Genomic DNA, 26,515 nt, shown 5'->3' with positions numbered 1-26,515 from the left:
ATGTTTTATTCTTACTGAAATATATATTTATCCTAGATATGTATTTCCCTCCCTGCAGACAATACTTCTGCCAGAACTGCCATCCATGAACTTACAGAATGCCTTGTCCATAGTCATGGTATACCACTCAGCATTGCTTCTGATAGAGGAACTCACTTCCCAACAAATAAAAGTGCTGCAATGGGCCCATCCTCGTGGAATTCATTAGTCTTACTCTGTCTCCCACAATCCTGAAGCAGCTGGCTTGAAAGAGTGCTAGGAAGGTCTCTTGTAGACTCAATTACAATATCATTCAGGTGACAATACCTTGCAGGGCTGAGACAAAGTTTAACAGAAGGCTGTATAGGCTCTAAATCAGCACCTGATTTTTGATACCATTTCCCCCCCCTAGGCAGGATTTATAAGTATAGGAATCAAGGGGAGGGAATGAACAGGAGTGGCATAACTCACTATAACCTCTGGTGACTCACTGGTAAAATGTTTGCTTCCTGTCTCCTGCAATCTTATGTTCTGCTGCCCTATAGGTCTTCTTCCAAAGGAAGCAATGCTTCCACTAAGAGACAAGATTCTATTGACCTGGAAGTTAAGACTGCCACCTAGCCATGGTAAACTCCTCACAGCTTGAATCAACAGATAAAATAGGGAGTTCTTGTGCTGGCTGGGATAGATAACTGGTCCTGACCAATAGGTAAAGACACTTAATTCTAAATATGCCTTTTAGAAAAAACTATAAAGCCAGCATAATGCAGTTAGTTCAAAAAGGTCTGATTTTATTACAAAAATCCCTTTAACAACAAAGTGGTTAGATTTAAGATACTTCTTAACAAGCCTCATTTGATTGGTACCTGGATTATGAATGAAACAGAAAAGTAAGCAGTCTGATGAGTCTCTGAATGCTTTTCAGAGATTTCAAGATGTCACACCTTGGCATTGATAATTAAAAGCACTTCTACTTTAATCCAGACGCCTACTTGCAATGTCTTCCAGGAGTTTAAATAATACCTTTCTATGTGTATTATAAGAAGGCAGAGTAAGTACATATATAACCATTATATTTAACTCATGATTATTAAGATTACTCTATTTATTCAATTATCCTTAATTCATTTAACGAATATTAAAGGAGCACCTAAAAAATGCAATGTATACTGTTGGGTCTAATCATAGATATAGTCTTCATTCCTTGGATCACATCCAAAATATGTTTGGAACATAAGTATTGAGATATGCAAATGACTGAGAACAGTCACCTGCTTCTATTGCATTAGTCCTTAGACACACAAGTTGGTTATGGTTAAAAAATGGTAAAAAAAAAAAAAAAAGGTATAATATCAATATTACCTAATGCCAAACTTAAATTCAAATACTGATAAATATAAATAATTTGATCCAATAATATCCTAATTATTCAAATATAAAATAAGCAATAGTTTACAAGAATAACATAATTTTAAATTATATCATAACAGAAAAACTGTTTCAAAATTCTCTTACCTCTTGTTTGTACCCCCTTTCCACAGGGTTCACTAGAGCCCATTATCCCCTGCCTGACAGACTCTGGAACCAAGATACAAGGGCTCCATTTCTGTGGCCTCCACCTGTGATTACAAAGAACAGCAGACTAAAAATTTTACCATGGCAAATGTACAAAAGAAATACACAAAATAAATGAATTTGAAATCCAAAAGCACAAAAACAATAATTCAATAAAAACAGATTTAAAACCAATGTCATACAATGGATCCCTGGGATGCAGTTGGGAGGATAGTAGTCTCCTCTACCCTAGATTGATGGTTAATGCAATATTTCTATTTTTTAAAATGTGGACATTTTCCATAAAAGCTATAGTCTATAGAGCAAAGGGGCAGTAAAAATCTTTAAAAGCAGAGATTAAATCTGGGTTTACCGTCCTATGAGCTTAAAACTATCTAAAAAAGTAGGAGGAAAAAAAAAAAAGTAGGAGGAGGAGGAGGAGGAGGAAGAGGAAGAAAAGGGAGAAAAAGAAAAATTCCTCTGTCCGACACATTGGTGCTTTAGAGAATCAAGGCTTGAACATCTGAAAGTTTGGGGTGCAAACCGTCACACTCGATCTACTTCAAGAAATTTTTGTAAGATGTTTTCTAAGACTTTAGGGTGACTCAGAAATTTCAAAAGTCATAAGGTAAAAGGGAAGGCGGAGTTGAAGGGACCTATCTTATGTGATAGCGCGCCTCATGGAAGAGGAATGGATCCATCTCTGATGAATTGTCAATATTTCTCTTCCTCAAAGAAAATATTTTCTAAGGAAGTCTTGTGGATTTTCACTGTTTTCCTTCCTCAGGTAAACAAAACTTCCTATTTTTAGGACCCACAGGACAGAGTGACTTGTATCCTTAAACCCATCCCTTCAGAATGTAACAGAAAACCCAAACCTTAAGTGTAACCACAGATTCTGCTCCTTCCTTAGTATATTTTCGCACTTTTTCATATGAGCCAACACCTCTGATAGAAATGCTACTTCAAAAAAATGAAACAGAAACATGAAGCAAAAATATTATTGACCAGTTTTGCAAATGAAATAATTGATATATATATATATTGATCTCTAGAATTTTTTCATCTTGCAAAGCTAGTTAATTATATATGTAAAATCATTGACCTCACTCAAGTGGCCTCTATATTGGTACTAGTTGAGAAATTCTAGAGAAATTGAGAAACAGCTAAACATAAAAACTTATCATTTAAAGAAATCACCCCTTAATTTTAAATAACTGTAAATTTACTTTGTATATGCATAGATTCATTGAGTATAATCCCAAAATACAGAAATTGAAATGGCAAGGGGTTTTAGTCCAATTTTTCAATAGGATGAATCACTCATTCAGATATCTTAAGTTTACTGAGGCTTTCTACATCAAAATGAGACTATGGAGCTCAGTGTTGTTTAGTATGCTCCATAAACTGAAATAGAAAAAAATTTAGGACTCTCATTAAACACAGTTTTGGAATGATAAACTTGGGCTCAGAGTGATTAAGTGAAATGTATGATATTCCATAACTCAGCAGGCCAGTTTTCCCTCCTAAAACCCTGGATGTTCAGCTATAGACTCTTGGCCCCACCATCAATTCTATGTAAGGATACATCACCATACTGTCTTCCCTTTTGCTTATTAATTAAATGTGTTCAGAGATGCTCAAATTCACAGAAAATTTTCTAAAGACATTTTGATTCTGTTTTAACTTGTTAAACATGTGAATATGCCACCTTAATGGAGTCAAAAAGAAGAATCAGAAGATAATGATAAAGGTCCTACCTACCTAACACATCAATGAGGAGGGATGCAAAAACTAAATTGGAACCATGGTGCTCAAAATTCAAGAGTATTTTACTAAAAAGCAGAGAATCATGCTGATAACCTGTATGCATATTAAACTAGGCATCAAGAGAAATGATACAATGATACAATCCAGACACAGCAAAAGTGGTTTCTGGGGAAAATTGTAGGAGGTCAATGATGGAAACATGTTCAAACATGAGTGGCTAAAATGAAGTGCAACCAGAGAGTAAAGAGAGTGGACCATAGAAAGGAAAAAAATATCTCACTAATAACTTCTAGGATTTTTCTCTGATTATAATAGCCCTGGATTGATACAAATGTCTAATAACATTTGATTTGGCTATTTCTTTCAATTGGCTACTTTCCCCAAGAGCTCTCTGCTGGGCTCAGAAGTTTCCATATTTATATCTGATACAAAAGGATGAATATTGACAGTGTTTCCACAGCACCCCTGTGGTTAATGAAGGAAAACTGGTGGTCTGGGCATGTTCCCAGTGTTTATAAGTCCTCTTTAAACTGGCTGTTAGATGCATACAATGAGAATAAAAGATAATAAAATTGATGGTAATTTAGACTCTTCAGTGACACTCCATTTAATGTGAGGAGTCTTCTTAAAGAGAGAGAGAGAGAGAGAGGGAGAGAGAAGGAGAGAAAAGGAAAAAGAAAAATAACTTTGTTTTCCTGAACAAATTAGCCCTTGAATTTTATAGCTTTAAGATAATAGTTTCTCAAATAATCAGGGGAAACACTAGGCATTTTGGCTACGGCATTTTTAAGTGTGCTGATTACTATATGAGTTTTAAGACAATTTGTTGTTGTTGTTTTGTTTTTTTTTCTTTATTTATAAATCAGTAAAACTCAGCAGTGAGTGAATTCAATCCAGATGTACTTTAAAGCAATGCTTCAATCCAACATTAAAAGAATGGACATTAATGACTAATCACACAGATCTCAGGCATTGCTTTTATAAATAATAATAACAAACTTGTCAAGAGGAAAGATATATGTAACATACATATTTTAAAAGTCATTTTCTTTTTTAAAAATTTTATCCACAGGTCAAACTTTTTTTTCTAAGTAGATGTTTTTTTAAAATGTACACATGACAAAAATTAAGAACCAATTTTTTTTTTGGAATAAAAGTAAATAATTATTTTATTATATTTTATTTTTTTTTTATGATAGTCACACAGAGAGAGAGAGAGGCAGAGACACAGGCAGAAGGAGAAGCAGGCTCCATGCACCGGGAGCCTGACATGGGATTCGATCCCGGGTCTCCAGGATCGCGCCCTGGGCCAAAGGCAGGCGCCAAACCGCTGCGCCACCCAGGGATCCCAATAATTATTTTAAAAGTACATATTTGTTCTTAGTTCTTGATTAAAGGTTTTAAGATGAAACCAATAGAATAAGGTAAATTATATGTGTTTGTTTTCCAGGTAAAGACTTTATGCTGAATCTCTTTGGATCCTAATCCTTAAAATTGATTGCCTCGGTGCCAGAATTCCAGCAGTTCACTTAAAATCAAAACAAATTTCTTTCTTTTTTTTTTTTTCTGTTAATTAAGCTTTCATATTCTTTACTCCCTCAAAATATATTCAAAATAAGAGGGGAAAATATTGAGGTATTAAAGATAAACATTATCTCATCTTACCTCTCACTAAAAATCAGAAACTACACAAAGAAAATAGGTCATGATTTATACAAAAAAAAATTAAAAATAATTAGTTTAAAAGGTAACTAAGGGGCACCTGGGTGGCTCAGAGGTTGAGTGAGTGCCTTCAGTTCAGGACACAGTCCTGGAGTCCAGAGTCCAGGGACTGAGTCCCACACTGGGCTCCCTGCAGGGAGCCTACTTCTCCCTCTGCCTGTGTCTCTGTCTCTCTCTGTGTGTCTCTCATGAGTAAATAAATTAAATCTTTTAAAAATTTTAAAAATAAAAGGTAACTAATTACCGATACATGGGGCACAGTGAAATATCTTCACACTCTCGCTCTTCAAATAAAGTATCTGGGCATTCTTGACCTCCGTTGGCTGCTTCCTGGATGATAATTCTGTATCGAGACTGTTTTACTGTGGCATTTCCTAAAGTAAAGGAAAAATACAATTGTAGTGCACTTCTGTGTGGATGCAGGGGAAAATCCAGGGTTAGTCACAGGAAGGAAGGAAGGAAGGAAGGAAGGAAGGAAGGAAGGAAGGAAGGAAGGAAGGAAACGAACGAATGAAGAATATGTGTTAAGGCTACTTAGGGAACAAAAATAACAAGCAAAGACCAGGGGTTAATACTTCATATTATACTCAATCTTACTCCCATGAGATGGATAGGTAACACTAATAATTGTGATTTCAAAATTTGTTGTAATATGGAAAGATTGTCATTATGCTTTAAATTAATCAGAATTTATAGAGAGTTACATAGCATAATCTGAGGAACCCCAGAAATCCTCTTTGATCTCAAAACAATAGCTCAAGGGCTTTGAGTTTTACTAGGAAGAATTCCTTCCCTCCAGCAAGGCCCTTCCCTCTATGGGTGACTCTTTACAGTGCAACTACTCATTAAAATTAAGACATTAGGAATTTATTTATTTATGGATATTGGTTTCTTATACTTTTTATTCCTCATACCCTGAGACCATATTATATAGTTGAATTTAGGAAAAGGCACGAAAATTATAACAGAACAAAATATTGTCTACTTTCTGGCTTGGCTGAAAAGGAGAAGTATTAATAGGCACCTCAATAAAGATAGCCAATGTTCAGTTTAATGTGCTGGGGCACTCATCTCATAATCTTTGGATACCTTCTGAATCAATAACAACAATAAAAGCCAATCACAGTTACAACTATTTCAATTACCATGTGCAAACTTTGCACTAGATATAAATATACAAATTCTTGAACTTAAAATTAAAAAGAAAGAGAAAGAGACACACAGGAATACAATAAGTTTAAGACATCAATAGAGCAAGAAGACGTCAACAGTGTGCAGTGTTAGGAGAATATAGAAGAAAGAGTAATCATCTTTGTTTCTGGAAACAAGACAGTTCCTGGAGGAGGCAGATTTTATTCTGGGACTTGAAATCTTAATTGAAAAAAAAAAAGGCTGAAGTCATTTTGGGCCAAGGAAAGTTTGAGAAAAGCTCTGCTGAGACATAAATGAGTGCACAGAATTCACAGAGAAAGACATGTAGGTGCATTCAGATGAAAACTGTGTGCATTTGGCTTCTGAGTGTGTACAAGCTGGGGGAGGGTTACAAAGAATGAAGAGAAGGGGTGATGTAGGAGAAAATAGAATTAATTGGTAGGTTTGGGACAGATAAGGGACTTAACCATATTAAGAGGAAACTTCAACTTCTAGAAAACCAGTAAACCAAGTGGAGTGTGACAAAAGGAAAAAAAAAAAGACTTTTCATTAAAATTATATATTCACATGTTTTGTTTTTAAATCATTAGTACAAAGACAGTGAGAAACAATTGACCCACAACCTATTCCCTGTCCTCCTTCCAGAACACCTCAAAATCTATTTGGTTCTTCTGTGGTTATCTCCAAATCTATACATAATAAGCTTATGCCATTGCTTCTTGATTCATTAATTTTAGACACCATTTATTGACTTTCTGCTATAATTGATGGTACTTTACTTTGCACCACCTTTCAATTGTCTATAATTGTATCACCATTTTTATGCTTCTAAGGGTTATTTAAAGACTTTAAATAGTTCATTTTTTCCCCAGTCCCACTCCTCACTCCTGCCCTCTGTCAGACCAGCCACCATCATTCTAAAGAGTCTTTATGTGTAGATGAGCTTCCTCTTCTATTGCCACCCACATTCCTGATAAGTTAGGTCATGGCTTCCTGTGCTGCGTCACCACTTTCTCTGCTCTTTAGTCTTGTCTATTAAGTTTTTCATAAATGAGTTTAGAGCTTTCATCCACTGATGGTCCTCTCCATTTTTTTTTTAACAAGGAGTTTTACAATTTACTTTTACAATTCATTTCCATTATTTTAATGAGATTATGGAAAGAAGAGTAAACCAAATACTTATATATTTCATGAGCTTGAACTCTAAGTTAAGCAGATGTTTCTTTTCCACCTACTTATAGATCTATCCCCCTGCTTTTTTAAAATCTGCTGTCTATTCAGGTAACTGATCATGGAAAGACTGTATCAGTGACTCCCTTGTCCATTGGCTTCTGGTTGGGTTTGGCCAATAAAAGGATAGTACAAACAATATAAGGATATAAGATAAGAAGAGAGAAAGATAAGGGAATTTATTCCATCAGATTTCACCTAGATCACCTCGGTTTGTTCTCTACCTCAACCAAAAGCCATGGCTTCTATGGAGTGGACCTCTCCTGCAGCTGTAGTCCTACTATTTGTTCTCACTTCTATCAAATTTCAGGTTCCTAGATATCACTAGTCCAGGTACTGAACCGCCCATTATTAGCTTAAGTAACACTTCCCAGTCTTTTGTAAGTAACTCCTTCATTAAAATTTCCCCAGTTGTCTCATTTGAATGGACCACCTGTTTCCTGCCAGGACATGCTAATAAAATCAAAGGAAATATACGACTATACGACAGGGAAGAATTGTATAATTGACCCTTTTCTAAAAGTACTTAAGGTCCTGTGAGAAGTATAAAATAGAAAGTTAAAAAGGAACGAAAAAGTATAATTAAGACAGTTATGGTAAAAAGCTGAGAATTTTCCAAGTTCAGAAACAAGTCAAAAATGCTCACTCGTCACTTTAATTCAACATAGCATTGGAAATTTTAGTCACAGAAATTAGGCAAGATAAAGAAATAAAAGCTTTCAAACTGAAAGGACTGCAGATGACATGATACCACATATAGAAAATCCTAAAGATTCCACCAAAAAACTATTAGAACTAATAAATGAATTCAGTACAGTTGCAGGACACAAAATTAACATGCAGCAATTCGTTGTATTTTTATACATGAACAGCCAACTATCAGGAAGGAAAAAAAATTAAGAAAACAATCCCAGTTACAACTTCATCAAAAATAATAAAATACCTAGGAATAAAATTAGCCAGGGAGGTAGAAGATCTGTACTCTTAAAACTTTAAGACACTGATGAAAGAAATTGAATAAGGCAAAAAGAAATGGAAAGATATACCATGTTCATGGATTGGAATAATTATTATTGTTAAAATGTCCATACTATCCAAAGCAATCTACAGATTCAGTGCCATCAAAATATCAATGGTATTTTTCACAAAATTAGAATAGAAGCCGTAAAATTTGTATAGAACCACAAAAGATCCCAAATAGTCAAAGCAATCCTGAGAAAAAACAACAAAGTGAAGGAATCAAGCATACTCTCTGATTTCAAACTATACTACAAAGCTACAGTAATCAAAACAGTATGGTACTGGCACAAAAACAGATATAGAGATCAATGAAAAAGAAGAGAAATAAAATAGAAACAAAAAATCCATACATATATGGTCAATTAATCTATGGCAAAACAGACAAGAATATACAATGAGGAAAAGACAGTCTCTTCAATAAACGGTGTCAGGAAAACTGGCTAGTTACATGAAAAAGAATGAAGCTGGACCATTGTCTTATACCATACACAAAAATAAGTTAAAAATGGATTAATGACTTGAATATAACATATGAAACTAAAACTCCTAGAAGAAAAGACAGTGAGTTCTGTGACACTAGCCTTAGCAATATTTGTGGACCAGTCTGTTACGCAAGAGCAACAACAGCTAAAATAAACAAATGGAATTACATCAAACTAAAAAACTTGCACAGCAAAGAAAACTATCAACCTATTGAATGAGAGAAGATATCTGCAAATTATATACCTGATAAGAGGTTAATATCCAAAATATATAATGAACTTATACAACGTCATATAAAAAAAAATGAAGTGGGCTTAAATAGATGTTTTTCCAAAGAAGACATACAGATGACCAACAGACACATGGAGCAGTGTTTAACATCACTAATAATCAGGGAAGTACAAATCAAAGTCACAATGAAATATTACCTCACCCCTGTCAAATTGGCTATTATCAAAAACACAAAAAATATCAAAGGCCGGTGAGGGTGTGGAGAAAAGGGAACCCTTGTGCACTGCTGGGAATGAAAACATTCCCAGTTTGGGAGTACGGAGGCTCCTTTGAAAATTAAATATAGAACTACCATAGAATCCAACAATTCTGCTTTGGGGTATTTATCTGGAAAAAAAAATTAAAATATCAATTTAAAGAGATCTATGTACAACTGTATTTCCTGAAGCATTATTTACAATAGCCAAGATATGGAAGCAATCTAAGTGTCCATCAAGAGATGAATGGATAAAGAAAATGTGGTATATATATACACACAAAAGAATATTATTCAGCCATAAAAAAGAATAAGATCTTGCCATTTGCAATGACATGGAAGGAAGTAGAGGGCATAATATTAAATGAAAGCCAGACAGACAGATATCATATGATTTCACTTATATGTGGAATATAAAAAGCAAGACAAACAAACAAAATAAAACAGAAACAGACTTGTAGATACAAGAAACAACCTATTGGTTACCAAAGTGAGTGACGGGGTTTGGGGGGGCAGCAATGAAATTGGGAAAGGGGATTACAAGGTACAAACTTCCAGTTGTAAATAAATAAGTCATGGGGATGTACTTTTCAGCATCAGGAATACAATTAACAATATAGTAATAACTTTATATGGTGACAGATGGCAACTAGACATCATGGGAATCATCTCATGATGCTACAAATATTGAATCACTATTATGTACACCTAAACTAACAGGCTATTACATGCCAATTATACTTAATAAAAAAAATAAAAACAATTCTGTGTAATAATACAAAGCTATCTTCATTTGGGTGGGGCAGCTTTGTAAATAATTATTCCTTTAGGAATGAGTTTCTTCTCCCATTCTCAGTTAATTACAGTTACACTATACTTTGAAAATTATTGCTTACCTTTAGGATTTGTATGTAAGTGTGGGGTTTTAGGTATAATTGTATGTGTTTCTGTGTGGATGTTGTCCAAGTGTTATTTCAGAATACCAGAAATAAAAACTGAAGAGAAAAGGAAAAATAAAATGGATACCTTTACCTCACACTCAGAGAGAACTTTGATGAATGTTTCTCTCTTCACACTGCATGTGTGTGTGCACATGTGCACGCATGCACACACACACAGAAACACACACAATGAACACTCCCACACAGATGTTTTCTGCTTTATGATGTAATTCCAGGTCAAGTCATTCAGAATTTGGGGAACACAATTGCATTGATTATGATGAACTTCAGACATTCAGATGGGGGTTGAGAAAGATGGATTCTATGGGCAAAACAAACTTTTAGAATAGAGGCTAGATTTTTCCAGAAAGAAAGCCAATTGACATTGTACAGAAATGAAGAAAAATGTATTTATTTTCAAAGAGAGAAAGAGAGATGAGGGACAAGCCTAACACAGGGAAACAACACCAGGATCTGAGAGAGATCTGTTAAAAATTTTTTTTTTCTGTGTGATGTGTTTTTTGTCCTTGAACTTTGGAATGGTCATATTTAGCATTCAGCTTTAAAGGATTTTTCCACTCTTTGTGACATCAGTGCCTCAACATAACCAGACCTACAGTGCAGTCAGTCACACACAAGAGACATGATGTAGCTGGTGTCATGGAAACTTAAGGAAAGGCAATCTGGCTTGAGGTGGAACAGTCAATAGTCTTCTCATTCCACTTTTACTTCAGAGCCAGCCTAACGGTAGCAGCTTTGTACTGAGGAAGGAGTAATTCCAGAAACCAAGAGGTAATTAGCAAGAGGAGGCCTCTGGTAGAGGCAACATCCAGGTCTGAAGATGTTATTGAGTAAAAGGCTAGGTGGAAGCTCTCAGGAACTGATGTCAAACAGTCTCCCTTTCTGTTGAATATACAGGAAATGATTTCAGGGAAGTAGACGGAGAATGAAAGTCGCGGGCAGCCCGGGTGGCTCACTGGTTTAGCGCTGCCTTCAGCCCAAGGTGGGATCCTGGAGACCCGGAATTGAGTCCCACATCGGGCTCCCTGCATGGAGCCTGCTTCTCCCTCTGCCTGTGTGCCTGTGTCTCTGCCTCTCTCTCTCTCTCTCTCTCTCTCTCTGTCTCTCATGAATAAATAAATAAAATCTTTAAAAATTTTTAAAAAAGATAGTTGCTTTAGAGGTGGCAAATATTTGAATTACATATGTGTATAAAACACATTAGAATTTTCTAGGAATGATCATCTTAGTCTGTATCAGATCTTCTGGGCATTTTGCATATGCAATCTCATATATTATTATAACACTTTATGAGGCTGGGACTGCTACTACCATTTTCATTTCTTTAAAATTATCATTATTGTTCCCACTTTACAGATAAGAAAATGGAGAGTGGGAGTGTTAAATCATTTGCCCAAAGTCAGCTAGCTAGTTCTTGAGCCATTAAAACTATGTCATTAAAACTATGGCTAAACACACATCAAAACCCATACTCTTTCCATAAGAGACTTTATGGTAGATTTTTTTTTTTTTTTTTTAATGATAGTCACAGAGAGAGAGAGAGAGAGAGAGAGGCAGAGACACAGGCAGAGGGAGAAGCAGGTTCCATGCACCGGGAACCCGATGTGGGATTCGATCCTGGGTCTCCAGGATCGCGCCCCGGGCCAAAGGCAGGCACCAAACCGCTGCGCCACCCAGGGATCCCCGAGACTTTATGGTAAAACAAAGAGAGAGGGATATTGATTCTTGGGAGGAGTTTGCACCATAATTCCTCTGTTATTCTCAAGGAATACCCCCTCCTTTTTAATCAATTCTTCAGTAGTACCCTGTTGGCAGAAAGTTTCAAGTGCCAATAAACACAGAGCTAGTGGGGCTTGGTGAGTGATGCTTCCAACATCATTAGGCCTATGAAAAAATAACAATAAATTAAAGTTCCTGTTTGCAAACATAAATAACTGTTCAAGCATGATTACGGCTAATCAACAACTAGTCTAAACTCAGTTTTGATTTATGCATATTTTATCATCACTTAGTCATCAGGCATAATTATACTTAAGTTATTAATTATAGTCAAAAGAAGTAACATTTATTGAAGATGGCAGCTTAAACATCAAGAGTCATATTTAATATCAGACATATACAAGTGAGTTATTTATAGATATATAAATAATAAGAGATATTTATAGATTCTCTGTGAAGGTCTATATCGGTGCTTCCCAGAAGGATGATAGCAAAAGTGGAAGAAATTTGTAAAGAGTAGCTCTGGGAAAAAAAAAAAAAAAAAAAAAAAAAAAGAGTAGCTCTGGGGCAGCCTGGGTGGCTCAACAGTTTAGTGCCGCCTTCAGCTCAGGGTGTGATCCTGGGTACTTAGGATGAGTACCACATTGGGCTCCCTGCATGGAGCCTGCTTCTCCCTCTGCCTGTGTCTCTGCCTCTCTCTCTCTCTCTCTCTCTCTGTGTGTGTGTGTGTGTGTGTGTGTGTCTGTCTCTCATGAATAAATAAACAAAATTTAAAAAAAAAGAGTAGCTCTGGGTGACTCATGGCCATGCAAGCTGGGGCACATCATAATGAACTGGAGTCATGAGGGTTGGGGCCGGTGTCAGGTGAGTCAATCAAAGACCTGGGGTGAAGAATTGACCCCCTAGGCTATCAATAAATTTGAAATCTGAGAGTTGGGAAAGAGCAAGTGGAACATGGTAGAACACAGTAAATATATGGACTAGCTGACAGGAGAGGTAGGGCTAGAGAAGAACACAGGAGGGGAAGTCCTCTAAAGGTGAGTGGGTGTGCAAAGTAGAGGCAGGATGACTGCGTATCAGCAGTGTGTATCATGATACGCATATTGAATATCAGCAGATATTCCAATGCCAACCTGCAGAAATCTGAAAAGTAGATTAAAAAACAAAACAAAACAAAACAATTAGTGCCCTGTCTTTCCTTTTTTTCTCAATTGTCTCCATTATTAATGGGTCTAATAGATCTTAGTGACTCATTCTGCTTCATGGCCCCAACATTCTTCCAGGATTATTGCCTTAAAACTCTTGGTTCTCACCTGGTGCTCCTTGCCTTCTACTCCATTTACATATCCAGTTTACTATCAAACAAACAGAACCAAAAATCTACTGATGATTCCTCTCTAATTAATCTTGAAGCAAAAGGATGGCACCAGTATTTGAAGATTCCTATCATATATGTAAATACTTCCTGAGGCTGAGTTATAACTCTGCTGCCTACTAGATTCTGAGCCAGCCCTTTAATATTGCTAAACCTCAGCCTCCTTGGCTATGAAACAGACCAAATAAAAACTTTTCATACAATTGTCAGTAGGATTCAATAAAATACTGCATGTGCATATTGGCTGATATAGGAAGTCTTGCCCAAAAAGATCTCATGAGAGAAGATGAGGGGAAAAAAAAATAGAAGATGAAACCCATTTCATGATTGGATTGTTTGTTTCTTTGCTGTTGAGTTTAATAAAGAAACAAACAATCCAATCATGAAATGGGCAGAAGACATGAACAGACATTTCACCAAAGAAGACATAGACATGGCCAATAAGCACATGACAAAATGCTCTGCATCACTGGCCATCAGGGAAATACAAATCAAACCACAATGAGATACCACCTCACACCAGTGAGAATGGGGAAAATTAACAAGTCAGGAAACAACAAATGTTGGAGAGGATGTGGAGAAAGGGGACCCCTCTTGCACTGTTGGTGGGAATGTGAACTGGTACAGCCACTCTGGAAAACTGTGTGGAGGTTCCTCAAAGAGTTAAAAATAGATCTGCCCTACGACCCAGCAATTGCACTGCTGGGGATTTACCCCAAAGATACAGATGCAGTGAAACGCTGGAACACCTGCACCCCGATGTTTCTATCAGCAATGTTCACAAAAGCCAAACTGTGGAAGGAGCCTGGGTGTCCATCAAGAGATGAATGGATAAAGAAGCTGTGGTCTATGTATACAATGGAATGTTACTCAGCCATGAGAAACGACAAATATCCACCATTTGCTTCAATGTGGATGGAACTGGAGGGTATGATGCTGAGTAAAATAAGTCAATCAGAGAAAGACAAACACTATATGGTCTCATTCATTCAGGGAACATAAAAAATAGTGAAAGGGAATAAAGGCGAAAGGAGGGAAAATGAGTGGGAAAAATTAGAGAGGGGGACAGAAGATGAGAGACTCCTAACTCTGGGAAACAAACAAGGGGTAGTGGAAGGGGAGGTGGGCGGGGAGTTGGGGTGACTGGGTGATGGGCACTGAGTGGGGCACTTGATGGGATGAGCACTGAGTGTTATGCTATATGTTGGCAAATTGAACTCCAATAAAAAATATACAAAAAAGAAAAAAGAAAAAGAAACCCTTCAAGAGTTGAGGCTTCTTCATAATAAAAGAAAAATGTGACAAACTGGTCTTCCATTCAGTGCTATGCCTCAGACCATGTTCAGAGTATCTAGGAGTAGACCATGAGTAGCTGAAAATCATCCCACATTCCTAGTAAACTAAATTATGATTGCAAGGCAATTTGTATCAACTACCTTCTTGTATCATTTGGAGAGGAACAGATAAAGTGATCAAATACCTTGTTTACTCAAGGATGTCCTAGTTAATGCCTGTTATCCAGGCTTAAAAATGAAGAGCTCATCTACTTGCTTTCAGAAGTGCTTCTATTTGTATGAAAATTATATGATCACTCCGAGAAAAGACCATCCCTCCATGCGAATGTAGGAAAAAAGCACATTTTGTTTCTCACTGCAGAGCAGGGTTGCATTTCAAATGTATGGAAAAGGTAGACTGCACTGCTGCTCTTAAAATTATCTACTCAATTGGATCACTGGACCTTTTTATTTCTTGTCACAGATTTCAGCCTCAGATAGCTGAAAAAGATGGTCTTGTGCCCCAAGCACACTTGCTCATGAATCATTAAATTAAAACTGAAAGGGAAAAGAGAGTATAGGGCTTACCTGAAGGTAACTGACTGGAGCTACATAATATGTGTTGTTATGATAGAAATATCATGAATGACTAAAAGCTATGTAACTAAAGAGAAGTGTCATTTAATCAAAGTGGAGCTTGAATATGAGAAAACAACTTTCAGTTGGCAAAAATTCCAAATGATCATTAAGAAGTCTGTTCCTAAGTTAGTTCTATAGACAGAGATCACAGTATGAAGATAGACCGCACAAGTTCCTTCAATATTAAATCCCTAAAACCCTAAAAAAGGACATTCTCTCTACTGACTAATTATACACAAGAGAATGCCCCTCTCAGGTCTATTCACAACCATTGCTGAGGTCTCCTTTTTAGGAAAGGTACAAACCAGGATTCACCAGCCCAACTATCTCTCACTTAAATCTGGAGAAATAGATACATGATTCTGAGTTCTTGGAGGGCAGCACTTATGACATACAGTGTTGTCATTGTTGATAAATATTTATCAGGTTTCTGCTATATGTGTAGGAAATGCATGTAGGTGCTGTGCGTGATACTGAAATGTACATACATGCATTATTAAATTTCCCCAGTGAAGCAGAAGTGAAACTTGATGGATGGATAATACTGGAGAAGTTTTTCCACAGTTTATAAGTATTCAGAAATGATCCTATAAGCTTTGTATTTACTATCCAAAGCCCATTAATCCAGTATGTTCTCACTTTGTTAGAGCAGAAATGAAGGGGTTAAACAGTGCACACCACAATGCCCTAGAAGAACTCTGAGAGTTTTCATGTACTTCTTTCCTATTCATCTTGGTATTCCAGACAGAAAGCAGATATATCAAGAGTAGTCTCCCCTACTCCCCAAAGTTCCCTCCCAGCCTAGACCTCCAAGTACTTCAAAATGAATACTGAGCCTATCTATATACCAATGAAATTAAATAAAATTGCCAAGCTTTTCTGCTAAACTTCCCAGAACTGTTGAAAATAAGCTCCAGGATATCCATACACTTCTTTCATTTTAAAATGTTGCCTGAAAAAAATGTACTCTATATTCTTAAATGTTCATAATCATCATTCACTTTGCAACAGAGACCACATTCAATGGCTCTGGCAACAGACAGGACCTCCAGGGCTCTGATTTCTAATCCCAGCTCATTACTGAATTGCTGTATGACCTTGGGCAACGCACTTAACCTTTCAGAGTTTCAATTTTCTTGCTTTATCCTATGTGGGTAATACTGTTGAGCCAACTCATGGGACAGCTGTTAGGAATGCCTAATTAAATGGAATTTAAAGCATTTTGCAAATGTAATATGTGTGTGTGTATCCACTTAAAATTCCTTATATATAAACTCTTAATTTCAGATGAAGCAACCCATGTTTATATCTACATAAACTACCTAGGATGACCATCGAGGCACATAAACATGTAAACGTGGTCTCTCTATGGTAGTCACCAATACTCACTGAAGCCTATGTAATAGTTCTAATTTCTAGAGACCATATCCAATTTCTTCTACTTGCTATCCTCACAATTGCAGCTCTTAAAACATCTACAATTTGTAAAGCTAACCTTATCAAATAGTGACCACTCTGGCCCTTCCTTTCTCTATATATGATAACTGGAGTCAACCACAACTATCTTGCTTTTTGCTCAACCCATATGGTCCTTAACCCTAGCTACCTATTAGAATCACAAGGGGTATTTTCACAGACTCCTAATGACCCCCCCAACCCAAACCATTTAAATCAGAATCTCAGATGGGTGATGCCCAAGCATTGGTATATTTTAAAAATCTCCAGGGCAGAGAACCACTGATTTAGCACATTTAAAGCTGGCATGTCTTATTCATCCAATATGTAAAACTGGAAAAAGACAATGCAGCATGCTTAACCAAGCAATAGAAAACAAATGAGCACTAGCTAAATCATTAATGCTCTCAACACTTAAAAAATGCAACCTGCCCTCTAGCTAAGTACATCATAATGGGTATAATTGAAAATGTGTACTATAAATGAGGAGGGTTAACAACACTATTTATAATGACAATTTGCACTTGTCTTTTCTTCTTGCCAACCCGTGCCGAAATGACAGGGATTTATTTTCCCTCCATCCAGACCCCTTTTCATTTTAGCAGATGAAATGTCTAGTGGCTGCTTGCTACAGGCCTCCCTAACACATTCCACTTCATCAGCCTTAAGAGTAAAATACTCTGCAACACCATACTGCACTGTATATAGATTAGTTTTGGGGAACAGAGATATCATCTAAGATATAAACTCAAGACGTAGTCATCATTAGGCATGAATACTGAACTATATAGTTAAAAAAATTCTTTTGAATAATCCATATTACCCTAACTTCTTAATATGCATTCATGGGCATAAAGGTTGCTATTCATGCCCAGCACTGTGTTGACAGCTAGAGGACAGGAGGACAAGCTTACATGTTACAGCACAACGAGAACACACTCAGGGATGTACAACTAGCAACTTCAGAACCTCAGATCCTCTGTTCTTCTTACAGGTAAGTGAAGTGTATCACTTGCCCATCTGCCTGGCATGCTCAAAATGTACCACCACTCACTATGGGTTAGCCACATGAATCCCAGTTTCTGCATCTTTTTGCAATCTCCCTTCTAGGATGTATCTACATATAAAAAAATGGTTTACCTAAATGTAAGGTGTGAGGGATCATTTAGACATTAATATCAGTTGTGATATTTTAAGTTTTTGTTTTGGGGATAGTAGTAAGACAAGTTAAAGGAAAATAACCATAAAGCTAAACTAATCCAAGTTTTCCACTTTTAACTATAAATTTTAGCACAAAATGCAGACAAGATTTTTTAATTATCACTTGTATGCATGAGATGCATGTTATTTCCTGTCTTCTTCATTATTTTGCAGCATCAATATAAAGCCTCTGGCTTTTGAAATACCTTTTTTGGCTTAGTGTAATAACTTGACTTAGAATTGGTGATTCTGGAATGTCAGGCCTGTGAACTTGGGAAAATACTTATCTTCTGGTACCTCAAAAGAAAAGAATTAGAATTACTTATTTGGGGGTTTGAAGAATAATCAGGTAATGGCATATAATTAGTTCAGGGTTTAGAATCGGGTAATATGTAACAAGATTTATTGGTAGACAGGTCAGTGTGGGGTGAGTTAAGTGTACTTCTTTTCCGTCTTCATCTAGATAACCCCTAAGCTTCCTTTGAGACTGAACAGAGGGTCCCTTCTTTCAAGAAGCCATTCCCAACCCATCCTTAGCCAGTAGTCTCCCTCTTCCAATGCTTCCATGTTTCTAGGAAGATCCACGTTGCATCCTTTTGTATTCTTGTCTCTCTCTGCTTTCTGGGGCTTGTAGTGCTTAAAACCTAGTTAGCATCTAATAAATGATTGTTGAAAAAATAAGGAGATGAACAAATGAAAATCATGATCACATGAAAATATAGCCATCTACAATTTTTTTTTTCTTAAATGGAAAGTTGGAGACATTAGTTTCTATGAATAAGGCAGACTATATCTGAAGAAACTGCTGGCACACAGAAAAAATGCTGGAGAAGTTTGTTTCCCATTTAAGACATTTTTTTTTAATTTTGAAAATTTTCAAACATATGAAATGAACCCAATATATCAGCTTCAATAATCACATGGCTGTGCTTTAAAATATATATATATATACTCCTACCCTTCCTTGCACAGCCGCATTATTTCTAAGAATATTCAAACATCATAACATTTCATTTGTAAATATTTCAGAATATATTTATAAAAGATGAGGGCTCTTTTTAAAATATAACCATTGCAGGCACCTAGGGTGGCTCTGTCGGTTAAGTGTCTGCCTATTAGTTTGGCTCAGTCCATGATCTTATGGGTGGTGAGATGGAGCCCCACAATGGGTCCCACTCAGTGTGGAGTCTGCTTGAAGGTTCTTTCCCTCTACTTCTTGTCCTAATGTAAATGTGCTCTATCTCTCAAATAAATAAATCTTTAAAAAAATGAAATAAAACCATAGTAACACTATCATACATAGAAATGTCAATACCAATTCTAAAATACTAATAAATACCCAACTGTCATCGGGTTGTAATTTGGGTCCCAACTGTTAACTGAGTTGTAATTGGTTTACTTACATGTCCTACAGTTTCCTCCCCCTTTTCTTGTTGTCTTTGAAATTCTTTTTTTGAAATGTTTTCAAAAATATATTATAAATCTACGTCTAAAAAGGCAGGCAAGTAATGTTTTGGAGAACTGGCCCTTGATGAAATTTATCCATTGTTGGCAGTAAGAACATGGCTTTAAATAGATATATTAAATCAAGAAAGAGGAGACAAAACTTCATGGCCAGAGCAAAGAGTGATGTTTGGTCAGAGACTCTCCTACCTATACACACATAAAATTGGAATTCCCTTTGTATGTGGACAGTGAAAAAACCTACTACAACACACAGAAAGAGTGGGGCTGCTTTCTTGTCCTGATCTTGACTCTAGAGAGAACACGGGGAAAAAAAAGAAGTCACTCAGAGTTCAGGGGTGCCTGGGTGGCTCCATTGATTGGAAGTCTGCTTTTGGCTCAAGTCATGTCTCAGGTCATGTTTCCAGAGTTCTGGGATTCAGCCCCTGGTCGGACTCTCTGCTAAGCAGGGAGCCTGCTTCTCCCCCTCCCTCTGCCTGTCACTCTGCCTACTTGTACGCTCACTCTCTCTCTCTCTCTCTCTGTCAAATAAACAAAATCTTTTTAAAAATAAGTTAAATATAGTGTTTCATAAGGCATTTAAATGCTGTGCAACACACACACACACACACACACAAATATAGCAGAGTGATATTGTGCCTGTTTGTGTGTGTGTGTGTGTGTGTGTGTGTGTGTGGCAAAGAGGGAATGATGTAATTTTATTTTTTTCCTTTCTTCTTTTTATATATTATTTAAATTCAATTTGCCAACACATATTGTAACACACAGCAGAGTCAAATTCTAGAGCAAGCAAGGGTATCCAAGGTAGCTGGATCACTGGGTACATTGGAATGTAGAGCTCAGTCAGAGTGGAGGGAGGGGTGATAGAAGAGATCAGTATCTCCACAAAGAAAAAGAAATTGGATTCCTATCTAATATCATACATAAAAATGAATTACTAAAGATTTACACGCAAAAATTTCTGTAGAAAAACAGATATCTTTATGTCTTTGGGATAGGAAAAAAATCTTAAAACACAAAAGTGAAAATCATATAAGTGACTGATAAATTCAATTAATATTAATATTAACCATGTATGTTCATTGAATGACAAACCTTACTCTGAATGGTGATATCTGCACTATGTGAAACCAAGCAAAGTTTATTTTCCAGACTATAATCTTCAAAATAATAATAAAAAATAAAACCCAAGCACCCGCCATGCTTGATTCCTTTGCCAAGTGCTCTACATAAATCAACTCGATCCTCATAACAATTCTAAAACAGTTACTCTTGTTATTCCCATTTTGAAGGTAAGAGAATGGAGGAACAGAGACGTTTTGTATCATCTAAGATGCCAATAAATAATAAAAAGGACTTGAAACTCAAGAAGTCTGCATCCAAACTACGTGCTCTTACTGCTCTGCATTGTTATCCTATGCCTCCAACCCTTGAATGTTCCAAGTGCGAGAATAATCGCAGTCCAATAAAACTGCAATCGAATACTGGCAGTTGTTCCCAGGAATAAAAATTCAAACCAGAAAATTGAAACCAGAAAAAGCCAATAACTACCAACACCAGCCAGTTCACAGGATCCCAGGCTCAGTAGGGCTCTTAGTTTAATGAGGCTCTGCTAGAGCAGTCTTGAAATTTGTAGTAATTTCTAAATAAGGCACCCCACATTTTCATTCTGCACTAGGTCTTGCAAATTATGGTGCTGGTCCTGATAAAAACAATGGTAATGTGGGGGAATTAATGAGATCCTCTCCATCTTTGCGATCATACTATACCTTGGAAATATACAGAGAGAGAGGTGACAAGGAAGGGTTTGCTCCATCCTAGAGTTCTGACAGTTGCTTGGTTTTGTTCCTCTCTTAGCATTTAAATTTCTTGAGCAAGAGAGAGAGTTTGCATAATCATTCAGTTATGTGAACTCCACAGGATGGGCAAAGAACTCAGTACATGCTGGGTCATGAAGATATGCTATTATATAATGTTGAGTTATGGTAATTTATACACTTACCTACAATTCACTTTTTTTTTTGTATTCAAGAAAACAGATTCTCCTCATTTCTTCCCAGATAATTGAATGGCCTCATAATTTTCCCACTGGTTTCCAATGCTGTCTAACCTCATTATTTTCTGTACTACTTTTTTTCTAAAACACAAATCTGATTTTATCACACCCATGCTTAAAGTTTAAAATGTCTATTAGAATTTTAGATAATGTCCAAACTTTTTAGAATGGCATAAATCTTTTCATAAACTGGCTCCTGCATATCTCTCTAACCCTATTTCTTATCACCCCTCTATATGCATTATGCATCCTGAACATCACTAGCTGACTATAAATCATTTAATTAAAATATATTCTACTGCTGCCAAGCCTCCATACACATACATCCCTCTTCTATATTTAAGATACTTGTATTCCATGTTAACTTGGGAACTCCTGATCTACCAAATCTGACATCCTATGACCACTTAGCTGGTATAAGACACCCTCCTCTTTGGCTGCTTAATACTCTGTGCTGATTCCTATAATAGAAAAGATATGTTTACATACTTCTAATCCACTACCAAAAAGTCCCTTGAATAAAGTAACTCCATCTTATCAATGGAATTGATACAGTATACAGTAAACCCTACAGAAAGTTTACTGAATTACTGACACATTCATCTGTTATCATTCATTTGATTACGATTTAGGCACTTTGCAGCAACCACTATTCAACGTGTTTAAACAGTGAACAAGACTTACTTTCTAACAAGACTTACTTATAAGAGCTTACTTTCTAAATGGGAGAATGATTGTTATGAGGAAAACAACACATGGTATGAGCAAGAAAGAAAATGACATGAGGGGGTTTCTAATGAGGTTGTCAGAGAAGGCTCACTGAGACATGATCTTTGACCTGAAATCAAAATATTGAGCAGAAGGCACTCATGCCAAGGGCTGAGAGAAGAGCATTTTAGGAAGAAGGTGAAGCCAGTGAAAGATACAAAGGGTTGTTTGGAAAGGAGGCCAGCATAGCTAAAAGGAAAGTAAAGAAAGCAGTGAAAGGAACAGGGGGTTACACTTGCCTAGCACCTCTGTGAGGGTACAGCCTTTTAAATGATTCCTTCCATGTGAAGGGATAAATCTATCCACCTCCACAGCCCTCTTTTCCCTGGATTTTCTCCTCCTTCTCCACTTGTGTCTTCTTTGGGAAGGATGAGGAGCATCTAAATCATGGTTTTGTGAGAAGGAAGTGGACCTATGTGGCTCTTTCTTCTCTCTCCTTTTCTTTGGGATGTATGTGCTCATAGAATGCACATATTCCAATCTGTTCTGATCAAATTTTTAATTGTCCAACATGGGCTGTGACTAAGTGGTTAATAAGCCTGTCTAATTATAGGGTTGAGGATCAGCTAAAATTTTGATTCCCTGCCTACTTTAACTAATTCTCAATGGCTTCTAAATTTAGGTGGGGGGAAAAGTGGATGGGGAAAAGACAGACTTCCTCAGAGTCCAAGAACAAACATGAGCTTATTTGGTCTTCTATTGTATTTTATGTTCCATGCAATACAGTATATGTTTATTAAACTCTTATTATGGTTCTGTGGGAAGGAAGTCTCTTTCTTTCTTGCTCTCTCTCATTCTCTCTCCATACATACACTTCTAACTCTCTTCAGTTTATAAAATTAATAACTTTATTACTTGAGCATGAGTACTCATGGATCCTACAACCTATTCAGGGAAGATGAAATACAAAATGGAGGAAAAGGAGGGGATTAGCAGATTATGAGCAACTATTGCTAAGCTAGTCTCTTCGTGTAAAATAGGAAAACCCTAGGAAATAAATTGTCTTACAAATGCTACGTATTATGCCTATGTTACAGATGAGCGTATAGAGTCTCAGAGAAGCTAACTAAATTTTATAACACCTTACTAAGGGGCAACAGCAGGAGTCTACCATAAGTATGTTAGATCCCTTCCACTACACATGAACAAAGTAGAGAGAAATTCAATAAAGAATATAATTAAGTGCTAAACTGAATATAATCAAAAGCATGCAGTCGTCCAGCAGAAGAGGATGTTGTTGGCCCATGTTAGAAGCGAGCCACAGAACCTGTCACTGTACATGTGGTCTACATTCTTACTTTGGTTATCATTCATAAGGCCTCTAAATAAAGTTATGATAAGCATATTTCTGGTATCAGAGAAAACCAAATTTAACTTGAAAAGACCTCAAATGGCAGAGAATCGACCATTCCTAGTGCATTTATTTTGGGATACTTTATTCCTCCTCACTGAAAACATGTCATTCAGTACATAGTCTGCCTGAACTCTTTCCATGTGGCGACTTAATTTTGAAGGAATTTCAAGAAATTAGAATATCCAGTGATGTTTCTATTAGGGAACACTTGATAGTTATTTGTCTAAACTATGAGCAATCTACCTCATTTTAAGCACGACTTTAATACCTCCCTGATTTGTTAACTTACATAGATTATTTGACATTGTTATAAAACCTGGAGTTACAAATTGACACATTAAGATCCCCACATTTAACTCTACGTCTGACTCTAAGCTTTGTTGTAGTAGTGAAAGTCTAAAAATAAGCTCCTAATTAGAATGGGTAGGTTGGTTTCTGAAAAGCAGCTTATTTACTTCTGCAGATAAATAAAAACTATATTGTGATGCATTATATTATCTGCAGAGCATTCTAGAGATATGAGAAAGAAACTGGCCAGAACTTAAAAAGAGTTTGAAAAGAAAGCATTTATACCAAAAGAAACACAGATTTTTGCCAACAAGGCTAACAATAAGGCATTACGAATACCCATGTGAGCCTCAGGATTTATTTGTGATAATGTAGCTTGACTATTGAATGAAGGAGATTAATAGTGCTTTATAGAAAGTATCAAATGCAGATGAAGAAGAAATAGGGTAGATTTCAGACACGAACAGAACTTCACGGACCAAATCTACATTTTAAAAATTTTGTTTGCTTTTGTTCATTTGATAAAATAACACTCTTCATGATAGACTGTTGATAGAAATCACAGCCTAGATATTTTGATAAGAATTCAAGTACACACAGACTACAAAATATGTATATTTGGGGGGTTTTTGAAGTAAAATACCTGGCCCAGATCACACTTGGGGTGAGTGCTTTCTCTCTCCTTCCAGTCTATTCTACATGACCATATAATTCTACTGCATTTCTTTCACCTGCGGTTTCATTTTCATTTTCTGTGTTTCTAACGAATGTAAGTAAACCACTTTCTTCCCAAACCAACTCTGAGGTGGAAGAGGGTGGCTTTTGCATTGGAAGTAGGCAGGTAGCTTTCACCATGTCTCTCCTGCAGTTCAGCACCTATAGAGACTGACTGAAACAGAAGTGAGGGAATGAGCCATGTTCTGAATTCTCTCTAAAAGAGCTGGGCTTGGGTATCCTGGAGAGATCAATCTCAGTGGTGAACAATCATTGCCCCATCTGAGGGGATCCACCCATATTCCGTTCCTGCTGTACACTGACCCCTCTCCCTTTCAGATAGGTCCTGACCTCAGGCTGCTGAAGTGGCTGAGGGCCATCAGGCTCCCTTTCTTGGTAACCTGAATTAAGAGCCAGAGGGAAGTTTCTGTCCATGCTGGGTGCTGATGGAACAAAGTGTGGTAGAGTCGATCCTGGGACAGCCATTTCCGGGCTCTGAATCTGTTAGTTAGGAGTATATAGATTCATATAAGATTCATTACAAGGGGCAGGACAGTAGGTGCACACAGAGAAGCAGAGACAGGAGGAAGAACTCGGCTTGAAGCTGAAGTGAGAAGCATTAGTCCCTATTTGCATTTCTAGTTCCCATGATGTCCATGGGAAATTTTTTCCCCTTATTTTTGGATATCTGTGAGATTTCTTGTTATAATTTCATAACAAGGTATTTTAACCTACCATAGTTTAAAAACCTTTGATCTTTGAAAGCCAAAAAAATGATTAGAACAATACAGTAGATGCAAGTTACACATTTCTTAAATAATCCATAAGCTAATGGTTAAATCAAACATCTCCATAGTTCAGGTTCTCAACACCTTAGAATTACTAAGGCGGTTTGTTTAAAAATGCAGATTTTGAGGGCCTAGGCCTGACCTCAAAATCAGAATCTCTTAGGATTTTAACAAGCATCCCCAGTAATTCTGAACTAGAAGGGCCACTCTTTCAGAAACCTGTTCAAATTGTTTTAGACCCTTGGACCAATCTGGGCCACTGCAAGACTGCACATGACCATAATTTTGCATTTCAACATTACACCTTTGGATTTTATTAAAAAAACAAACAACATGAAACCCCTTAATTTCATTTCCTATGGACATACTGTCTCAGTTGGTGACCTCAGATGGAATGTGAAGTTGCAGTAGGAAATGCCTTCTGGGAATCAGCAATTGAATAGGCTTTGGCTCCCACAAGATACTCTTATTATTTCATTAAAAAAATAATAAACAAACAGGCTGATGGGCATAGGAATGAGTGAATTAATGGATGAATGTGTAAACAAACAAAAAAGATGAACCTTGTTTTTAACCATGTTTGCCAGGGAACCAAAGATAAATCTTACTCTCTAAGTCCCATATCTTTTATCACCAACATCACTGTGCATGTTCTTGCAGTAAGCTATGAAATCATTTATGAAAGAAATTTAGTTGTAAAAGCATATCAACTTTCCTCTGCTTCGCTTAAGCAGGTTGCTTCTAACTGGCATCTATTTATTTTATTCATTTATTTTTTTAAAGATTTAATTTATTTATTCATGAGAGACACAGAGAGAAGCAGAGACACAGGCAGAGGGAGAAGCAGGCTCCCTGCAGGGAGCCAGACATCGGACTCGATCCCGGGTCTCCAGGATCACACCCTGGGCTGCAGGCGGCGCTAAACTGCTGAGCCACCTGGGCTGCCTGGCATCTATTTATTTGACATGGATTTACTGAGTTCTGTTCTGTCTTAAGTTTATTACTAGGCACTTTTGGGAATGAACACAGAAAAGGTTCCAGCCTTCAAAGATTTCACATCCC

General features: G+C 36.8%; 1 protein-coding gene across 2 annotated transcripts in view; it reads right to left on the bottom strand.

The window, feature by feature from the left end:
* THSD7B (thrombospondin type 1 domain containing 7B) overlaps positions 1–26,515 on the bottom strand; it is an 861,577-nt gene that overhangs the window by 352,818 nt on the left and 482,244 nt on the right. For both annotated transcript variants that reach the window (XM_072757643.1, XM_072757642.1), the window contains exons 11-12: positions 5,270–5,399; positions 1,495–1,598 (exon numbers count right to left, since the gene is read on the bottom strand). In XM_072757643.1, the coding sequence (XP_072613744.1) occupies positions 1,495–1,598; positions 5,270–5,399 (234 nt within the window). The remainder of the gene's footprint in view (positions 1–1,494; positions 1,599–5,269; positions 5,400–26,515) is intronic.

This window comes from Vulpes vulpes, chromosome 5 (genome assembly GCF_048418805.1).
Source record: "Vulpes vulpes isolate BD-2025 chromosome 5, VulVul3, whole genome shotgun sequence".
Lineage (NCBI taxonomy): Eukaryota > Metazoa > Chordata > Mammalia > Carnivora > Canidae > Vulpes > Vulpes vulpes.
Note: the sequence above shows the minus strand (reverse complement) of the source record. Positions and strands in the feature narration are given on the sequence as shown.